General features: G+C 41.2%; 1 protein-coding gene across 3 annotated transcripts in view; it reads right to left on the bottom strand.

Annotated features, from left to right (window-relative positions):
* Positions 1-21,987, bottom strand: part of FGF12 (fibroblast growth factor 12) — a 554,165-nt gene that overhangs the window by 230,200 nt on the left and 301,978 nt on the right. Inside the window, exon 1 of one of the 3 annotated variants that reach the window (XM_060010934.1) lies at positions 8,624-9,604. The exons of the other annotated variants lie outside the window; for them this stretch is intronic. Within the exon in view, the coding sequence (XP_059866917.1) occupies positions 8,624-8,822 (199 nt within the window). The 5' untranslated portion in view covers positions 8,823-9,604. Of the gene's footprint in view, positions 1-8,623; positions 9,605-21,987 lie in introns of those variants that run through there. 3 annotated transcript variants of the gene reach the window in all.

Below are 21,987 nucleotides of genomic sequence, written 5' to 3'. Positions count from 1 at the left end.
CAGGGAGTCTGGGGGTGTATAAGTACCACAAACTAATCAAATGACTAACAACAGGTGGACAAATAAGGACATTACAAAGTTTGTCTTGTCAAAGGCACTTAATTATGCAAAAACCACTGGACTTGGCCCAAACTCATGTATGAAATCCACCTAGGTGCCACACATACAAAAGCCATATTCAGAATATACTCACAACTAAACTAGGTCAAGTACCTTTAGAATTTTGTTAGACATGAAATATTTTGTTTCAATTTTAAAGGACTAGAAAAACTATTAAGGTTTTCTACTTTCCTCAATATTTTTCTCTGCCTAAAATACATTTGCTTATTGGATTACCCTTGCAAGGTAGTAGCCATAAATCAATGGAGGAGAAGTTCCCTATAGAGTTCACAGTAAGGTAGACAGCCTTACACAGAGGGGTATTTAGGATCTTCATCATATTGTAAAACTATTAACCAATAAATAATAATACCATTATTATTTATATTATAAATAAATTTATATAAATAAATATATTTATATAAATTTATATAAATAAATTTATATTATAATACCAATAAATAATACCATTACCCAATTTTTCACCTTAGCATTCCGCAGTGTTTCGTAGTTTGGGAATGATAAATATTATCTGACGCACACCAACCCTGCTTCTCCCCTAGTTGTTCTCCATCTCAGCAAAGGCACCACTCACTATTGAATTGTTTAGGCAGGATTCATCCAGGCACCTTATGCTCTCTTGACCCATACCTGCCTATTATCAGGCTCAGGTCATTCTACCTCCACCTACTCTTTTCACACCCATGACCACTGCCATAATGTTTTGTGTTAACATCACCTATACCTAGACTAGTGGTTCTCAAACTTTTGGCTCTCAGGACACTTTTGCAGTCCTAAAAATGACTGAATACCCCAAAGAGCTTTTGTTTATGTGGCCTATATCTTTCAATATTTACCATGTTTAGAAATTACAACAAATTTTTTCAAATATTTATTAAAAATAATAAGCCCATCAAATGTTAATATAAATAGGTGGTTTAATGAAACCTAACTATATTTTCCAAAACAAACAAAATGAGTGAACAAATAGTTTATGTGTTTTCCAACGTCTTTAATGTCTGCCTTAATACAAATCAGCTGGGTTCTCAAATCTGTCTCTGCATTTAATCTCCTGTGAGATGTTGTGGCTTTAGTGTCTAAAGATAACCTGGCCTTACACGGATACATGGTTTAAAAGGGAGGAAAATTTTAATAGCCTTTTCAGATGATTGTGGATATATCTTCTAGTCTCTGGAAAATTCCATTGGACACTTGTGACAGAACGAGTGAAAAAAGATGAATAATTAGTATTATTAGGAAATATCATTATGAAAATAGTTTTAATCTTGTGGACCCACTGAAAGGTCTCCAAGGAGCTTCCAGGGCCTGCGTACCACACTTTGAGAACTGCTGGCCCAGACTGCTGCCCTGGCCTCCTTATGATTCCTTAGCTTCCACTCTGGCTCCCCTACAATCCACTCTCCTCTCCAAAGCCAGAGTGTGCATTTAAATATGCAAGTCACATTATATCACCACCTACTTCTGACCCTCTTTGGACCCTAGATTAAAATATGCAATCTCTCTGAGGGTCTCCAAGGCCCTGCACACCTCAGCCCTGCCAAGCTTTCCAACATCACCTGGACCCCTTGCTCCTGTCACTCCAGTTACACTTCAACTTCTTCAAAAGCACCGAACTCCCTCTCACCTCAGTCTCATGCAAGCTATTCTCCTCTGCCTTGAACATCCTTCTATCCTTTTCTGCCTGCCTCACCCTTCAGAACTCAGCCTACATAATTCTTCCTCAGAGAGATGTTTCCTGAACAAATGCTAGAGATAGTATTTTCATTTTACAGATCAGCAAACTGAGGCTCAAAGTATTAAGAAACTTGCCTAATGTTCTCACAAATAATATCTCCAGAATTTGGATTCAGATCCCACACCAACGTCCATGAACTTAATCACTCTGCTACACAGTCGCTTAAACAGTAACTGTAAAAAAATTTTTAAATTAAAAAAAAATTTTTTTTGTAAAGGCTAAATCCTACAGGGCTCTCCTGACCTTGTTATTAACCTCTTTGCTTTTGAAAACATCTGAAGCAGTTGTTTATGTTTATAGTCAAGAAAGTCTTCCCCTCTGGATCGCAGTCTCCCAGTGGGTCCTTAGGTGTCCCAGGTGGCACCCCTGACATCTCCGAGGCTCCCGCATGCAGAGAGGGACATCCCAGCCAGGAGCCTGGGAACAGCACGTGACGACACAGCCACAGGACTGCTTCTGCAGCACCGGCCTGCAGACCTCCAGCAGCCTTCCCACTTCACTCCTCCTCACTAGAGATCCTCCCTGGGGGCTCCAGCTCATACCCAGAACAAAGTAACATGACCCACCACATTTCCTTGAACTCTTCATCGGATTCCCCCCAACTGGAGTGTCCCAGCTTCAAATCACATTGAGTTCTTCAGATTCAGCCTCCTTAGCTCGAGGTGGTGGGAGATAAAGAAAGATGATCCGCAGGGTGCGGGCTGGGGTTTCTGAAACAGTTTAGCCACTTCCTGACTCCATAAACCTGAACAAGTCTGTCTGCTACTTTGAAGCTTAGTTCTCTTATTTCAAAGATAGGGCTAACTATGTCAGTGGATCGCTATGAAGAATAAAAGGGGCAGAAGTTGTGAAGAAACTCCGTAAATCCTGAAGTTATACAGTCAAGGAAGTTATCGTTAAAAGTTACTATCACATATGATTAATTTAGAGACATTTTGCATCTAAGGCCCCTCCCTCTCACAGATGCTTAGAAAGTGGCCTCAGAAATAGAGCCCTTTATTTTTTTTTAACTTTTTATCTTTTTAATTAATTTTTATTGGAGTATAGTTGCTGTACAATGTTGTGTTCGTTTCTGCTGTACAGCAAAGTGAATCAGCTGTATGTATTCATATTAATATATCCCCTCTTTTTTGGATTTCCTTCCCATTTAGGTCACCACAGAGTACTGAGTAGAGTTCTCTGTGTTTTACAGTAGGTTCTCATTAGTTATCTATTTTATATATATTAGTGTATACATGTCAATCCCAATCTCCCAATTCACCACACCACCACCCTGCCCCGGTATCCATACGTCATTCTCTAGGTCTGTGTCTCTATGTCTGTCAGAGCCCTTTAGATGTGCTGCATTTCTCTTTGGACAACAAGTAAAGCTCTGTAGCTTGATGGGTAAGCCATCAGATAGAATCCAAAATGTAGTATATTAACTTGGTCTCCTATGTATAATGAGACTGTTTATGAGAGTTCTCATAAAATCTATAATAATTCTAGAAAGAAGTCATAGCGAATATACATTATGACAAAGTACTCAAGAAAGAGACAAGAAAAGACTAATTACTATTAACAAATTTTTCAAACCAAATCAACACTGTAATATCTATGTAAAACTATGCTCTCAACAAGACTAAAAGCAATAGTTTTTGACTAGTAAGCCCAGTACTTTCTTTAAAATAGAATTATATGAGACAAAGCTTTAGTTTCTAAAGATCTTCTAAAATATTCCTATTGCTTCCTCAAATACAGACTGTCTCATTTCCTGCAAATTGTTTTTCTAAGTCTGTTCAAGAATATCAACTTCATTAAAACTTTAAAGACTTAATCCTGAGTTACGGCTTGATGAGATCTCTGTGGGATGAAAGAAATCAAGAGATCACAGTACCTGCTATTTTAAAACGATCTTACAACAGAAACATCATTTGTGGATGAGAATGCACTGCTGTAGAGAAAACAGGATTAAAAAAACACATACAAAATATCAGTTTAAACCCTAGGGTGGGTTTCTAAAGAGAAAAGCCTGGGTTTTTTTTTAACAAGACATTAAGCCAAATATCATTTAATGAGGCTGATTTTGTAGTTCAGATATGAGTCATACTTTTAAAGGAGAAAATACAATAAGACTACTTGCTATAAATGTAAAGTATCACCTGTCATGTGAATGTATTCTTGATCTATATATTGACCAGAATTATTTCAATTTATAAAAATCTAATTTATATTCCATAAATTACATGGTCAAGCATTTCTCCTTTTTTTGTCAGTTTTCTTCTTGAAGTTTCTATTTTCTGTGATGCTTCCTTCATCAACATCAAAGGATATATTTGATAGTAAAATTTGGAATGAGTATGCTATTAGATACTATACATCTACCAAAACAAGTCAGAAAAATACTAAAATATTTTGAGTAACCTCAGTTTTTATAACAGAAACAAGGACTCAGAAACAAGCAGAAACAGGGACTCAGAAAAATGACAAATGAAAATCAACAAAATTTAGTAAAATTATAATCACTTCTTTGATTTATTTTATCCAGTCGGTATAAATATACCACATCATGCTTTAAGAGGGAGGTAATATAAAACCAAAAACTTAAGTTATGAAAAACATCTAATGTTTTTTAGGTGAGGAATTTTCCTGATTACTTCTGATTTTTTAATGCTCTGGTTTGAGGGAAGGAATTAAATTATATAGAAAAATAATAAAATCACAAAATCACTTAAAATACACAGATTTAGGCTTATCTAACTACTCTGTACTTTCCAGAGAGGCTCTCATTTGAAAACTCAAAGAGTGATACGAATGACCTCCAAGGTTCCTGGCTGCTCCAACATTCAAAGATTCTATAAACACCTTTCCCTTCCTGATGGTGAATGCTATCCATTTCCTGCAGCAACTCCTGAGTCAAAACATAAATAATTCTGGGGTCAGTCATTTGTACAGATGTTTCTATTCAAAAGTAAAACAAATATTGGAAATAAATAAGCCATGTAATTCACGTGGATGTGCTAATAGCTTAGATATGGCAAATTAAGTGGTATCAACATTTACGCAAGTATTCCAGCAGGTCTGGCTCATACAGGTATTTCACATATAAATAATTACTCAAGAAATAATGACCATAGGAATGCTCCTTTCTTTATTAGAAAGTCCACAAACAGAACTGTTCTAAAGGCTTTTTTATGGTTCAGTGCCCTCGGCCAACGTGCCAGTTCAAGGTCTCCAACATTTCATTTCCAAAGAGCTACAGCCCGCACAGTGGCTAAGGGGCTAACTATTCCTGCACTGTCTGTACGTCTTCACTGTTGGATTTACTTTTATAATGCAGGCTGCTATAGGATGGTCACTTTATTTTTTTTTAATTTATTTTATTCAAGTAGAGTTGATTTACAATGTTGTGTTAATTTCTGCTGTACAGCAAGGTGATTGTTATACACATATTATACATTTTTTTCATATTCTGTTCCATTATTCAGTATCACAGGATATTGAAAATCGTTCCCTGTGCTATACAGTAGGACCTTGTTGTTTATCCATCCTATGTATAATAGTTTGCATAGGATGGTCATTTTAGAATCCCAATTGCCTATGTCTCCTTCTACCCGTTACCTCCTCTATGAGACCGTATTCCTGTTCTAATTACAAAATAATAATGATAACAAACCTTAATGGTAAAAATAAATAATGCACAAAATTATTTCCATTCTTTGACAGAGGACACCAAGTTCATCATACCACTTTTTTCTGTGTTGTGTTGTGAAGTGCACAGGCAAGAAGAATCAACTGGATCAAGTTCTAGCCCCAATCTTTCCACAATCTAGCTGTGCAATCTTGTATAAACCACCAACTTGCTATGGCTCAAGGATTTCTTATCTTAGGAAGGATTCTGCTACACAATCCCAGTGTAAGCCATCACTGTGCTCCAGAGAGGGCATTCGCAAAGCATCTGAGGTGCCCTGTGGTCCTGGAACTGCACAACGGGAGGTCTTGCCCTGCCAATTCTCACATTTTCATAATGCAATATCATGATTTTGAAATCTGAGACCTTTACTGTGTAATTTCAGTACTCCCTCTGTGTTTATGAGGTTTCAACATGATATGTTTCAGAACTTGGTGAGTTAAGACAAGGATTAAGAGACAATGTGTCAGCCCTGAAATCAGAAATACAACCGTGGCCTTTCCCATCCAATACCTGACTTAGCTTCACTGTTTCAGGCTCTCTCCCCTGGCAAGTCTGGTCCATGGAACTTGTGTCTCGACAGAAATTCAGAGTGGAAATTCTTTATCAGGACAAGTTATTCCACTTTACCATTTGTGACTCAGTTTGTAGTTCACAGAATATAGCTTAGAAGGGCTAGTGAGTTCAAGGATAACTCAAATATTAAGTGAACATAACATCAAAGTGCTTGTAAAACAGATTTGCTCAGATAGTTTTTTTCCTTTTGGTGTTTAGCAACTTTCTCCCAATCCAGCTAAAGAATCCTCTCTGGAATTGAGATGTGGAAGGTGCTATATCTTTCTATATAGACTCATCCCATACTACATGAATCATAGTCACTGACAGCAAGTCAACAGGTTAATTGTTTGGCTTTGTTAGTAACAATAACAGGACACTATCGTCTTCCCCAAAAGCTTTGCTGCACCCTATGCTCCCATTCTTCTCAGCTTAGCTTCAAAACAAACTGAAGTCTACGGTGGACAGAAACATGTGTGCTGCCTTTGCACTGGGTATGTCTTAACAGGTCCTGTCACCTCTCTGCCAGATTATTACTGTGACACTTAAGCTAAAGGAATTCACCAGTCATGATCTCTTTGCCGAAATGTACACTAAGTAGATGAAAAAGAGGGAAAGATTAAATGAACTTTGAAAAGAACCATAAACTCAGCAATTCCCTCAAATTCTCTATTTTCTAATGAGATGCTAAGGGAAAGGTCACAGGAAGCAATTTCCTTATGCAAAAGTAAGCCATGCAAATCACTCATCTCCAAATCAACTTCAACAAAGATCAGTCAAGTTTATCTTATCCATTCACAAAAACAATCTACCTATCATCTTGATGACCTTGTTTGTAACTGAGGAGGCTGAGTAGAATCTATTCACAAACGTTATTATCCCAACTAGAGTGCAAGAACATACTTCAGAGACTGAGATATAAGTCACATGGAATTCAGAGCCTTGAAGTCCCTTGCAGACCACATAAGCCCTGAGAGAAAATGGCCCCCAAATGATCCTTGCACAACAATACAAGAGATTTGACTTCCCCCTAATATGAATTATTTACTGTGCAGAGATAACTCTAGTATTTTGCATGCATCTTCCCTTTATAAAATGAACAGGCCATATTAATTGAATATAAAATAATCGGCTTTACTAGCTCCTGCCTTCAGATCATAATTATTTTTGTTTACTCCTGAAATTTACTATTTCATCAACATCACGGAATAAGAAAATGAGCCCACTAGGGAGTGAATAACGTCATGAAAACTCAATGGAAAAATGAGATGAGATGGTTTTTTCATTAAGGCTTAATCCCAAATTTCTAAACTAATTCTGAGCCCCACTTGTCCAGACTTTCCAAGTGTTTTCTTCACCCAATGACCCTAACCCATATGCTTCATTCCTGGAACCCAGGAGAACATCACAGTCAGAGCTGCAAAGATGCTAACCTAAACTAGTCAACTGATCACGGAGCAAGCTTTCTCTCGAGACAGTATTTCCTTTCAGTTGTCCACAGTCAGGGTAGATCATCTGCAGATTGCAAATGACCCTGTGGGCCACACCCAGAGGATCAATGAAGTCTGATGGAAGCACAGACCTTGGAAATTCTGCTTTCATTCTCTCCAGGTAGCCTGGCTTCAAATGGGAATAATCACTCTGAAATTTTGAGGTATCCAATGTCCCTGTGTAAACAGAGACACGTCAAAGACCAACCATTTGAATTTAGGGCCAAAGAAGAGAATCAGCTTCAGAAAGGCCAGGCCTAGAAGATCTCTGATGAGTCTAAAGTTTTCTTTGCACTCCCTGAGACCAAATTGCAGATACTACGTTGTTCCCGTAATGTCCCAAGAGTAAGTGTGAGTGTGCAAAGGATGGAAGGAATAGGACAGAAAAGTTAATGAGCAGAGCCATTGGAAACAATGAGAGCAATGGGAGGAAGAGAATACGAAAAGGAGGTCTGTGGAAAAGGAAGTGAAAGGGCATGGGTAAAAATGGGGAGGTGAGAAATTGATCAGAATGTGAGAGAGACTGGACTTGATGTGTTGCTAGAGAAAGATTTAGAAAAAGAGTAAGTTTAAGTTGATCTGGTGTCTACTAAGTGTCTATTATGTGTTAAGAATTGTGCCAAGTGTTATGAGAGATATAGGGAGGAAGGTTTATTTATATTTAGGTCCTCAGTAGGCAGATTAAACACTGGCTAGCTGGATGGATGGATGGACGGATAAAAGGATGGATGAGAAAGAGAGAGTGAGGGAGAATGAGGTGGTCACTGCCCTCAAGGACTCTACAAGCTCTATGGGACCAGGAGCATCGATATATGTAACTCTCATCCTAGTCAAACCGTGGTTTCATTAAGGTATAAAGTGTTTTCCTGAATATGGGACAAGACGCTATTAACTAACAGAGAGCGACTGAAAGATGTCTGAACATTTTTGGAGAACGGGGGCCAGAATGGAAGAGGGGGATCCTGGTTCTCTATCGTGGATGCCCCCTGTGCTTTTCAGAAGGGGAGGGGGGTGTCAGCCTCTAGAGAGCCCACCGTCTGTACCTCTACTGACCTGGTCTCCGCCTCACTGGCCTCTTGCGGCCGCTGCAGAAGCGCACTTTGCTGAATACCCCGAGGACGTGCCTCTCGCACAGGGAGCGCCCGTCTTTGCTGGGGCTGGAACGGCGCTTGGAGGCCGACACCCGGTCGCTGTTGGACTCCCTCGCCTGTCGCTTCTGCCGGATCAAGGAGCTGGCTATCGCTGCAGCCATAGCTGCTCAGCGCGGGCCCCAGGCCCCGGGTTCCACTGCGCCCTCGGGATCACGCTCCGCCGGGGCGAGGGCAGGACCTCGGCGGCCTGGAGGGACAGGGCAGGCGCGTGGAGGCAGTGCTAATATTTGAGAAGGCCGCAGTACCGAAAACCCGGCGCCCACAACGTTAGTCAGAGTCTGGGCAGTGGCGACAAAATGTGTGAAAATCCAGATGTAAACTTCCCCAACCGCTGGCGGTGGGGGCGGGGCGGTCCCAGGCCTTCCTGTTAACTAGACTCTTGCACCCCAAACTTGCACCCCAAGGCGATCCGCGTCCAAGGGGCAGTGGGGAGTTTGGTCACACTGCGTTCGGAGTACCAAGTGGAAAGGGAAGAAGGATGTCCAAAACAACAAGCCGTGCCCCTGTTGGAGAGGCGCAAGCGTTGTAAGGTGTCCAAAGTATATCTACACATATATACATATAAAACCCGTTTACAAAGCAGTCTGGACCGAGGCGGGTAGCGTGCCCCCGGTAGAAAATACTAAAAAGTGAATAAAACGTTCCTTTAGAAAACAAGCCACCAACCGCAAGAGAGGAGAGGAAGGCAGCAATTTAACTCCCTGCGGCCCGCAGTTCTGGAGATTAGGAGGTCCGTCCCGGCTGGGTGAGGTCTACGGAATGCATCGCACCGGCTGCGGTTCTCCAGGGGCCCGCCGCCCGAGTTCTGGAATTCCGAGAGGCGCGAAGTGGGAGCGGTTAGCTGGAGTCGGGGTAGGGGCGCCAGGCGGGGGCAGCTGTTTCCAGCTGCGGCGAGCGCGACTCCCCGCCAGCAGCGCTGCAAGGAGAGCGGGAGGCGCGGGAGGCGAGGGAGGGGGGAGGGAAGGAGGGACGGGGAAAGAGGAAGGAAGGGAGGGAGGGAGATCCTCGAGGGCCAGGCACCCCTCCGGGAGAAACCCGCGAGAGGCGAGCGCCGCGGGTACGCGGGGTCCCGAGAGCAGGTGCTCTTTCTCTTTCCTCTTTCTTTCTGGCACAAGACGGGCACAGTTGGTGATTATTTAGGGAATCCTAAATCTGGAATGACTCAGTAGTTTAAATAAGCCCCCTCAAAAGGCAGCGATGCCGAAGGTCTCCTCTCCAGCTCGGCGCCCACACGCCTTTAACTGGAGCTCCCCGCCATGGTCCGCCCGGGGCCGCCGCACCGAGCAGCTCTCCGCACAGGCTCAGAGGGAGCGAGGGAAGGAGGGGGCGCCCTAGCGAGCTCGGGATCAGGTCATCGCCGCGCTGCCCGGGGCCCCCAGGCTCGCGCGGCCCGGCAGTCGGCGGCTCACAGGCATCAGATCAGATGGGGATTACCCGCCGGACGCTAGGCCGATCACTCAGTCCCGCGCGGCCCATCCCGGCCGAAGAAGGAAGGGACCCGCGCGCTGCGAACACCCGCGCGGCGGCTCGGGTGGGGCGGGGGCTGGCTGCGGGCGACGTCGGCTCCAGGCGGCTGCGGCTCCGCTTCGGAGCTACCCACCATGGTCTGGCGCCCGGGGCGCAAGAGGGGCCCCCTAGGCGGCCGGGTCTGGGGGGCGGGAGGCGGCTGCGTGTACCACTGGGGCCCTCGGGGCCCGACGCAGACTCTGGTCCGGGGCCAGGAAGCAGGTGCGGGCTGCCGCCAACTCGGCCAACTTGCTGCGCGGGTGGCAGCTCGGAGCCGCGGGCTAGCGGGGTGCCCCCCGCCGCCTCCTCCCCAGGCCCCGGAGGAGGCGCTCAGGGCTGAGTCCCATTCGGGGGCTGAGGCTCCAGGCGTGCCGAGCCGCACCGGCTCCTGGACGCCACCGCCGCCGCCTAGCCGGCTCGCTGGGTTGGAGCGCTTAGCTCCACAGGAAACTCCAGGCGGGGACGACCGCCACCGAGACGGAGGGTGGGACGAAGAGCAGGCGGCCGCCGGTGTACCTTTGGCGCTGCTCGCCCACTCGCTGAGAGCTTGGGAGCGCCCAGGTAGGGCCAGCCTGGGGGCCAGGCTCCCGGAGCGCAAGGAATCGCAGAGAGCTCGCGTCTTCCTCCCCTCCCTCGCGCCCTCTGTTCCCAGACTCTTCCCCCTCCCTCCCGTCACCCCTCTCCCCCTTCTCCGCCTTCTGTCTTTCCCCTTTTCTCCTCTCTACGCAATCCTACGTGATTGAGGTTTGTATGAGAAATTCTCAGAGGCAGAACGAAGGAACTGCAGCTCCGGTCGGCTCTGTCCCATCCCTCCCCCAAGAGAAAACACTACCGGCCCGTTAAAGGATCCCGGGTACACAGAAAGGGGCTAGAGGTGAGGCGCCCACAAAGCAATCTGCCGTCTCTCCAATAAGCTGAAGCACAAAGAATTCCCTTTTTAGAAAGGAAGGCAGCAGACACTGGAGAAGTAACAATGGCCTGTTGGGTCCACCTTCAGCACATTTTGGAACAGGAAAAAGTGTCTCCATATTTGAGGAACCCAGATCTCTGGTTTCTATCAGGAAACGTGCAAAACAGGCTCAATCCTTAAAATAAGGAACCAGGTGAGCACCCTGCAAAGAGGGGAGGATGGAGGTGGAGTGAGAGGGTGACTGTGGGCAAGGGCAGTCAACAACCAGCTGTGGAGGGCAATCGGGTCTCCAGGAGTGCTTGTGATGACAGCTGGATGCAACAGAAAACTCAGCGGAGAAGATAATGTCACCCAAGTTAAAATGCAGCATGAAAAAATTTGGAAACATAAAGGACTAGTCATGCTAAGGCCTGGAAGTGGCTATTAGTCATACTTAGTATCTCTCTTCAATCAGTCTTCAAATATCCCTAGTCCCTCCCCTTAACAGACATTCCACTAAGCATCAAGGGTAGTGCCAAAAGAGTTAATGGATGATTTCCAAGCAGAAACATGTATGTTGGAAATACCCTAAGAGCGGGCAAGGAACGTGAAGGCCCTGGCAACTACTGAGAATGGATGTGGGCTGTGGAGAGGGCCCAGGAATTCTCCAGATGTGGGCACAAACCTGGGGGCCTAGTAGAAGGAGAAGAATTGAGGCCTGTGAGGCTGTTTAGAGCAAGCACTGTGTTAAACAGCCCCACCCTGTCTGGGGGCCTGGACCTTTCATGCTGCAGCTGGACATAACACAGGCAGACAGGTTTACGAGGCAGACAGCTGGGAGGATTAAATAGGCCAGGCGCCCTGAGAGGGGGGAATCCCAGCTGTCAATGGGGAGCACCACATCCCCTGCAGCTGTTCAGTGTGCCTGAATAAGGGCCGTGAACTTGGGATTCTAACAGTACATAACAGGGGAAAAAGATACACACACACACACACACACACACACACACAAACATGCACGCAACCACACACAGACCTCTTCTCCAAAAGTGAATCCAGCCAAATACATTTTCAAAAGCGCATCTGGGGCTTCCCTGGTGGCACAGTGGTTGAGAGTCTGCCTGCCGATGCAGGGGACGCGGGTTCGTGCCCCGGTCCGGGAAGATCCCACATGCCGCGGAGCGGTGGGGCCCGTGAGCCATGGCCGCTGAGCCTGCACGTCCGGAGCCTTTGCTCCGCAACGGGAGAGGCCACAACAGTGAGAGGCCCGGGTACCGGAAAAGAAAAAAAAAAAAAAAGCGCATCTGGATGTGGTAAGGGACATTACTGAAAATCAATTGTTATCACTGTCAATGATATGGGAAATGTTATGGGAACATCTGGGAAATGTTCACATTTCACAGATAAAATTACGTGTTTTCCTTCCTTGGCTACCACAAGGCTTGTCTTATTCTTGAGGAAGGCAGGTACAAATAGTACTGGCTGGCTTTGGGGGCTCCTTGCCTCTTGCAGTTCAACACCCAAAAAGGAAAAGGTCAGCTAAGGTGAGGAATCCAGAGAAACGGGCGAGAGAGGGGTGTATAGCGAGGCCTTGAGAAAATCACTGCTAAACTGTGAGTCTTTTTCTTATCCTCAAGATGGGAATAATCATTCCCATCTACCTCACAGAACTGAATATGTATGCGCAAGCATTCTGAAAAGTGGAAAATGCCGAATGAGTAAAAGAGATGATGACAGTGTTTATTTTTTTAAGAAAATGCATGATATTCTTCTGAGATGCTTTTTTTAAATGTAGATCCCTGATGGTTTCTCAGAACGTGAAACAGAAATCTCTATGAGTAGAGCTCAGGAATTTTGAGTTTTTGACAAGTTCTTCAGGTGTCAAAGTTTGAGAGATATATAGATATAGATACATTTTAGATAACACATTATCCTAGAAGGGAGAAATAAACTCAGACTCTCAAAAATTTAACACACTTTTCTAGAACTACAGTCTGTGCCTGCCCCCCACCAAAAAAAAAAGGGCCTGGAAAAAGAATATGTGTTCTCTAGTCTTTGAGTGTGTTAATTTTTTTTTTTTCCTGTAGGTTTATGAGACATGAAAGATGTTTTGATGCAGAAGGTAACCAGTGCAGCAGCACAGGAAAGAAGAAGGTGATGGAGGCAGAGATGAAAAAGCAGATAACAGTTGCTGTTTGAAATTTTCTTTGTCTTGACATGACAGTATCATTAGGCATTTAAGGAACAAAATGAAAACAATAAATGCTAGCTTTCTGAAAGTGACATTCCATGTCTTTAGATCGCTACTAAGCGAATGTGGTGTTTTCGATTCAATTAGACAACAAAAACTTTAATTCTTCCCTTGCACTCCTGTGGCTATTGTCAGGGCGCTTTTTAGCTGCTGAGCCCTTTAACTCATCATCAGCATCATTTATTTCATTTCTCCAGTGAGAAGAAGAGGTAAATACAGGGAAATCTGAGAAGTTAGGTCCTATTTACATGGCTGTTGAGATCAGAAGCAATACCCTAGTTAATTTTTTTATATTCAGAAATTCAGGGACTTCCCTGGCAGTCTAGTGGTTAAGACTTCGCCTTCCAATGCAGGGGGTGAGGGTTTGATCCCTGGTCAGGGAGCTAAGATCTCACATGTCTCACAGCCAAAAAAACCAAAACATAAAACAGAGGCAATATTGTAATAAATTCAATAAAGACTTTAAGAAATGGCCCATATCGAAAAAAGAAAAAAAAAATTCATTAGTTTCCTACCTGGGCCACTAATTCTCATAAGTTTTCCTTCATGGTTACTAGGACATTTCCAATGTCTTTGCATTTGGGGTTCAGGAATGAGATTACATCAACCTACTGATTATTTAATTAAAATAATCAGGTCATTTTGAAGGGCAATATCTCAGGGATAACAATACCTTGACTTTTTTGCTCTTTTTTTGAACAACTTGAGAATTTCCATTTACAATTCTGAAGACAGCGTAGGTGGAAGCAGTGGAATTACTTGAAGAAAGTTGCCAGATACACATTGAAACGATAATTATATTTATAGTTCTGACCTCCCTTCAAACAAATAAAACATGGACAGTCTTAATCATCTCTGTATTTTAAGTCATTTCTGTGTTCTAAAGGGAAAAAATACAGAATGTTGAATAGTTTTTCCCTTATTTATAAGCCAAGTCTTTCAACTCCTAAACCAAACTATTAGGACCACTGCAGTCATTCACTTGAAACCTTGAATTGGGCACAGGTTGCATCCAGGCCCTGTTTCAGTTACCAAGGGGAACTCTTTACACCTCTACATTCTCCCTGCCCTCAACAAGCTTATAGTTCATCCCATCATGATCTTATTTGGCTCTTGTCTTAATCACCCACTCACCGTATGCTACCGGACAAGTTATTCAATCTCCAAACCACATCTGTAAAATACATCAATGATAATGACACGAGCAGTACCTATCTAACTGGGCTACTGCAAGGCTCAAAGAAGATGTGACCATAATGTAAAGTATTAGAATAAGCATGCTGTCATTAAAATATCCATTTAAATCAAGTCCCTCCTATAAAATCCAGACTTCCCAAAACAGGAAAACATAGCTTGTGATTCATGCACACCATCATTCACTCCTGGACATAATGTATTTAACAAAGGCAGGAAATCTACTTGAAATGAATCATTAACCTTGACACTGTAATGGCAAACAAAATTTTCATTAGCGGAATATTGTCAATGTCCTTGTCTGTTGGGAACACAAAGGAGCCAAAATGAAAAAGTGTCTCCATATTTGAGGAACCCAGATCTCTGGTTTCTATCAGGAAACGTGCAAAACAGGCTCAATCCTTAAAATGAGGAACCAGGTGAGCACCCTGCACAGAGGGGAGGATGGAGGTGGAGTAAGAAGGTGACTGGGCAAGGGCAGTCAACAACCAGCTGTGGAGGGCAATCAGTCTCCCCTCAAATATCATCCTGCTCTGAGATCAGGCCCCTGACTCAAACCTTGGTGAATATGAGCTCACCAGCCTCTGACACCGCAAGTTTGACGGGCAGAAGAAGACCTTTTCTCCATGAATATTATCCCACACAACGGCTTTACTTCCATTTCTTTTTCTCTTTCAAATTGTCAGTTAAAATAGGTTGACAACAGCAACATAAACAACTACTTTCTAATAATTTGTGAATTCCTTTATGGTGCTTTATTCAACAGTTCAAAATTGAATTACTACATGTTATATGTTTGTCTGGTTTTGGTCATCTCTCAAAATAAGAAAGACAGTATATTTAATTCTTCTTTATGACACAGATTAGGGGTAGTATCCTTATTGCCCAAGTAGAGAAATTTTCGATGTTTTGGAGAATGTCTGTTTTAATAAGAAACATAAGCTATAAATAATGTGAGCCAGGGCTAAGCTCCCTGCAGGGTTCTAACTGCATTGCAATTATTGACACACTGAATCCTTATAGCTACCCTATGAGGTATGGTCTGTCATTATCCTCATTTTATTTTATTTATTTATTTTTATTTTTTATTTTTTTGAGATATGTGGGCCTCTCACTGTTGTGGCCTCTCCCGTTGCAGAGCACAGGCTCCGGACGCGCAGGCTCAGCGGCCATGGCTCACGGGCCCAGCCGCTCCACGGCATGTGGGATCTTCCCAGACCCGGGCACGAACCCGTGTCCCCTGCATCGGAGGCGGACTCTCAACCACTGCGCCACCAGGGAAGCCCTATCCTCATTTTATAAATGAAGAAACTGGGGCACAGAGAGGTTACGTTGCTTAGTCAGTCACCCAGTTAAGAATTGGTAGAGTTCAAGTGTAACTAATTTATTTCCAGAGCTCCTCTTTTATCCTCTATGTTACACTATATGCCAATAAAAACATGATATCATGAATAATTATATTCATGTAATACAATTTAAAATAAGAATGTAATTATCATTTGCATTGATATAGTCTTTTACTGTTTAGAAATCATTTTCACATGTATTATCTCACTGAGTTTCTCAACAACCGTGTGAGGAAAACTAAGGAGATAATAATAACTCAATTTTACAGATAAATTGAGACACCAGTAAGTGATGTAATCTCCCAGGGTCACACATGAGATGAGTGAAGATACAGGAGTTTAATCCAGGTCTTCTGACCTGTGTCTCTCATGTCCCAATTAAGGTCACATAAAGAAAAAATGGGAATGTTATGTGTCCTTTCATCCACTGACCTCTAGTGCTCCCCTAGGAGGGTTTCACATCTTATAAATGACCTTGAAGGGATCATTCAATGTTGGAAAGAACCAGGGGACTCAAGTGTCCCAAATCTCCCTCTGCAGCTGGGCCAAAGAACCAGGGGACTCAAGTGTCCCAAATCTCCTCCCTCTGCAGCTGGGCCAAGGAACTAAGATGGTGGTTTTCTCACCCTTGGCATAAGAGGGTATTCTTTGGTTCTGAGATTGCGGCCTCCAAATACTCTGCTCCTTAGTTCAGTAATTTAAGTTGAGCTTCATGAGAAAATTACAGGGAAACTAAATCAAAACAGAAATTAGAGAAATCTGTAAGAGGATAAAGTTACACTTTTTCCATTCCTATTCCTAAAAAAATGTACATTGGTTTGGCTTAAAACACATGTTCGGCACTTGGTTATTTTCCTTCCTAGCTGGATTGAGGATATTAAAAAACTGCCCCAAGTGATTCTCCATCATTTTAGCCCTTTTCTAATTTCCAGTGTCACCGATTCAGTGATACCCCTTCCTTCTAGATGAGTAATGTAGCTTGAAGATCCTCATAAGAATGTAAAACCCATAAGCAGAGGAAGATTGTCTATTTTATTTACTTTCCTATCTCCAGTGCCTAAAATATCACTTAGTATATAGCAGATGCTCAATAAATACTTAAATGAATTAATTAATGAATTCATCCATCCATCTATCTTTTTAAGTTTAAAATGAAACATTTATTCTTATATCAAGAAACAAACTCAGCTAATTCAAGGGTAGCCTCCACATTTCCAACTTGATCATCAATACTCTCAAAAATCTGCCTAAATTCAATCCATCTATTAAAATTGGATAGCCTGAGAGGGTACATGGTACCTAGATTTCTGCCCTGACCAACCTCCACCCCTATATTTAGGTGTAGAGTTTCAGTTCTGATCTTTCCCTCTCTACTCTCAATTTTTCTCTCTCTCTTTCTCTCCCTCTCTCTCTCTCTCTGTTTCTCTCTCTCTCTCTCTCTCTCTCTCTCTCTCTCACACACACACACACACACACACACACACACTCACATTCAGAGAAGAAAAGGAATATAAGAATGAAAAAGAGAGCACAGACATCAAATAAAATGAGTAGTCAATTTTTAAAGTCTCAGAATATGATCAAAATGACCTTAAAATCATTTGATAATCCTAACATTCATGCTGTCACCCATCTGTACTGAGCTGCTTTCTCCGTGGACCTAGTTGCTCCATTTCTAATTTTAGATTCCAAATTTTCAGGGGATGGATCTTGTTGAAATAGCAGTCTCTTACAGCACCCAGCACATGATTGACACTCAAATTATATTATTAAAATTGTCATAAATTCACATTTTGTCCTCTGTGTGCACATAGCACTGGACTCTGCGAAAATAACAAGTAGTGAAAGACCTCACTGATCCTATTTGATATTTAATAAGATTTTATTGGAAATAACTGAAATATACAATCTGGTTAGAGAAAACTGTCAGGGGATCAAATGGGAGTTTTGACAAGGTGACCAGTAAGGTCCTTTCTAGTCCTAACTTTTTAGAATTCTCTAAAAATAAAATATAAAGTAGAAAGAATATGTGATTTAGAATAGATCATCTTTCTCTGCATAAAGTTACTTTGTCTGAGCCTAAGTTTATTTGCCTGTAAAATGACCTATATTACTTGAAATAATATATTGAAAAGATAACACTGGTTTTTGAAACAAGGAACAGTATGCACGAGTGAATGAATAAATGAATGAATGAACGGATGGGTAGATGAGTAGATGGATGCATGAAAAGTAGCATCATTCATCTACAAACCTCTAAATTCACATTGTTAGGCTAAACAAAATAGCTCAAAACAAAAAATAAAAATATTTGGCAAGCTTCCTTTTGGAATGCTGTGGAGACAAGAAAATGTTCAAAAATTCCAGAGTAGTAAATGAAAGCACTCAGTAAAATTCTAAGTTATTCACTTAACAATCATTTTCACATAAAGTTATACTCCCCTGTGCTTAATTCTGCCCACTAATACAGCATACGCAACATGAAATCAAGAGGATACTGGTGTAGATGGTACACCATCTACAATCAAAGCCAAGATAGATAGATAGATAGTTGTAAATAAGCATTTCAGTGCTCAGATATCCAGAAAGGAATAAGATGATTGCATAAGCATATTTATTTAAACAGCATTTGGAGCAAGAAGGAGAAGTAATATTTTTGTAATGTTTTAGACAAGATATTAGTTTTTAAACATGCAGTATTAGCTGGAAGGGATCTCATGAGGTCATAATCCCATTCTAGATAATGTATACATATCGTAATCACTAGAAACCATAGAAAAGAAACCTCTTTAAACGTAAGCTAGAAAATTGTCTCTAGTTGGTTGAGTATGCTAAGAATACAGCAATGGAGAAGAGGGCCATTCCTTTCTCTTCATTTTGACAGTTCTTCCTCTCATCCATAAAAAGGAAAAAGACAAGGAAATAGCCATAGCTGGCTTTTAAAAGATAAGTAACCAGAAGCATTTATTATTTTCTGAGGACAAAAGCCAGGGAAAGGATGTTGACTTTATGTTTCAAATAAGTGGGTTTTATTATAAAATAGATTCTAAATATGATCTATATATAAGAGTAGAAACAGAATTTGGGAGTGAGAATCATGACTTACATTTTTTGTTCCTGTGAGGATCTAGTACCTCACTTTGACTATAGTAGATGCTCTGTAAATGTGTGTTGATTTAATTTTGACTTGAAAGTAATACATGCTCAGGATGAGTAAGAACAGTCTCAAGGTTTACCTTAAGCAAAACCTTAGGCATACTTTTATTAATAGTGGTATCACCTTTAGTCTCTGATAGCATCAGTTAAGTGTGGCTATGAAAAAAGAGAAACAAACAAACAAATGTCTGATATAGAGGAAAACACAAGGTCTTAATCTGTGAATGTGTTTTCCCTTATCCCCTTTGTGCATCTAGCAGATGTTGGGTTACCTTTTTCTGATGATACTATGCTGCTAAAACCCTAGTGTAAACCCACAACATTCTCAGAAGGGGAAGAGTTATTCCCTAAAGCGAGTAGAAAGTCATAGTTTCAGGCATCAGATTAAAAAAAAGATACGGGCTTGGGAAGGTGCATTTAACTCACGGAGTAAGGTATGCTCTTCTTTTTTGTACGTGGATTTTGAGTAATCCATCCACACTTAAAGTTTTCCTGACCGTCAAGGGAAGAAATCCTCTACCAAACAGAATCGGGCCAGAAACTATATAGGAAAACAACCTCATAGAGACTCCTAAGACACTAGTCTAGAGCTGTGGACTCCAGAGAATGAACCATATCAAGTTATCTAGATGGTAGTTTCAAATTATCTCTGTGTTGTAATCTCCTTTGTTACACACTGACCTTCAGTAAAGTCTTATATTAACCCCAATTTTTATGTCAGTCAAGGAATCATTGGGTTTTAGTTCAGGCCTTTTAGTTCAAATCACTCAAAAACATAAACTGAAACCTCTACATTTGAAGTACAGGTTAAAAGTATTTGATAAAAACTCTCACCAAAGTGGGTTTAGAGGGAACATATCTCAACATAAAAGAGGCCATTAAGAAAAATCCATAGCTAACATTATACTCAAAAATAAAAAGCTGAAAGCCTTCCTGCTAAATCCAGGAATAAGACAAGGATGCCCACTCTCACCATTTCTATTTAACATATTATTGGAAGTCCTGGCCACAGCAATCAGATGAGAAAAAGAAATAAAAGATATACAAATTGAAAGGGAAGAAGTAAAACTGTCACTATTTGCAGATAACAGGACACTTTATATAGAAAACTTTAAAGTCTTCACCCCAAAACTATTAGAACAAATAAACGAATTCAGCAAAGTCTCAGGATATAAGATTAATACACAGAAATTTGTTGCTTCTCTATACACTAATAATGAACTATCAGAAAGAAAAAGTAAAAAAGCAATCCTGTTTAAAATCACATTAAACAGGATTTTAATTATTTTAAAAAGAATAAAATACCAAGGAATAAACTTAACCAGGGAGGCTATAAAATACTGATGAAGGAAATTGAAGACGATACAAAGAAATACAACAACATCCCATGCTCTTGGATTGGAAGAATTAATATTGTTAAAACAACCATACTACCCAAATCAATCTACAGATTTAATGCAATCCCTATCAAAATACCCATGACATTTTTCACAGAACTAGAATAATCCTAAAATTCATATGGAACCACAAAAGATCCCGAATTGCAAAAGCAATCTTGAGAAAAAAGAACAAAGCTGGAGGTGTCACTCTCTCAGACTTCAGACTATACTACAAAGCTATAGTAATTAAAACAGTATGGTACTGGCATTAAAAACAAACACATAGATCAATGGAACAAACAGCCCAGAAATAAACCTACATACCTATGGTCTATTAATCTACAACAAATGGGGCAAGAATATACAATGGAGAAAAAGCAGTCTCTTCAATAAGTGATGCAGGGAAAACTGGACAGCTACAGTAAAACAATGAGATTAGGACATTTTCTTATACCATTTACAAAAATAAACTCAAAGTGGATTAAAGACCTAAATGTAGGACCAGAAACCATAAAACTCCTAGAAGAGAACATAGGCAGAACACCTTGACATAAATTTTAGCAATATTTATATGTATTTTTGGATCTGTCTCCTAAGGCAAAAGAAATAAAAGCAAAAATAAACAAATGGGACCTAATTAAACTTAAAAGCTTTTGCACAGCAAAGGAAATTATCAACAAAATGAAAAGATAACCAATAGAACGGGAGGACATATTTGGAAATGATATAACTGACAAGGAGTTAATATTAAAAATGTATAAATTGCTCATACAACTCAGTATCAAAAAAAGAAAAAAAAAAAACCCAACCAAAAATATGGGCAGTAGACCTGAGTAGACATTTTTCCAGTGAAGATATATAGATGAATAACAGAAACATAAAACGATGTTCAACATCACTAATTATTAGAGAAATGCAAATCAAACAAAGAGCTATCACCTCACACCCCTCAGAATGGCTAGCATCAAAAAGTCTACAAATAAATGTTGGTGAGGATGTACACTGTTGGTGGGAATGTAAATTAGCACAACCACTAAGGAAAATAGTATTGAGGTTCCTTAAAAAGCTAGAAATAGAACTACCATACCACCCACCAATCTCACTCCTGGGTATATATCTACAAAAAATGAAAACACTGATTCAAAAAGATACATGTACCCTAATGTTCATAGTAGCTCTACTTATAATAGGCAAGATATGGAAGCAACCATATCTTGTGTCCATCAATAGATGACTGGATAAAAAAGATGTGAGATATATATATAGATAGATATAGATATATAGATAGATATAGATAGATAGAATAGAATATTACTCAGCCATAAAAAAATGAAATTCTGCAATTTTGAGCAACATGTATGGACCTAGAGAATATTACGCTGAGTGAAATAAGTCAGAGAAAAACAAATACTGTGTGATATCACATAACTAAAGTGTAACAACAACGAATGTATACAGCAAAACAGAAACAAACTCACAAATATAGAAAACAAACTAGAGGTTATCAGTGGGGAGAGGGAAATAGGGAGGGGCACATTAGGGATA

The sequence above is a fragment of the Delphinus delphis genome, chromosome 4 (assembly GCF_949987515.2).
Source record: "Delphinus delphis chromosome 4, mDelDel1.2, whole genome shotgun sequence".
Classification (NCBI taxonomy): domain Eukaryota; kingdom Metazoa; phylum Chordata; class Mammalia; order Artiodactyla; family Delphinidae; genus Delphinus; species Delphinus delphis.
This window is presented reverse-complemented; position numbering and strand designations above follow the sequence as displayed.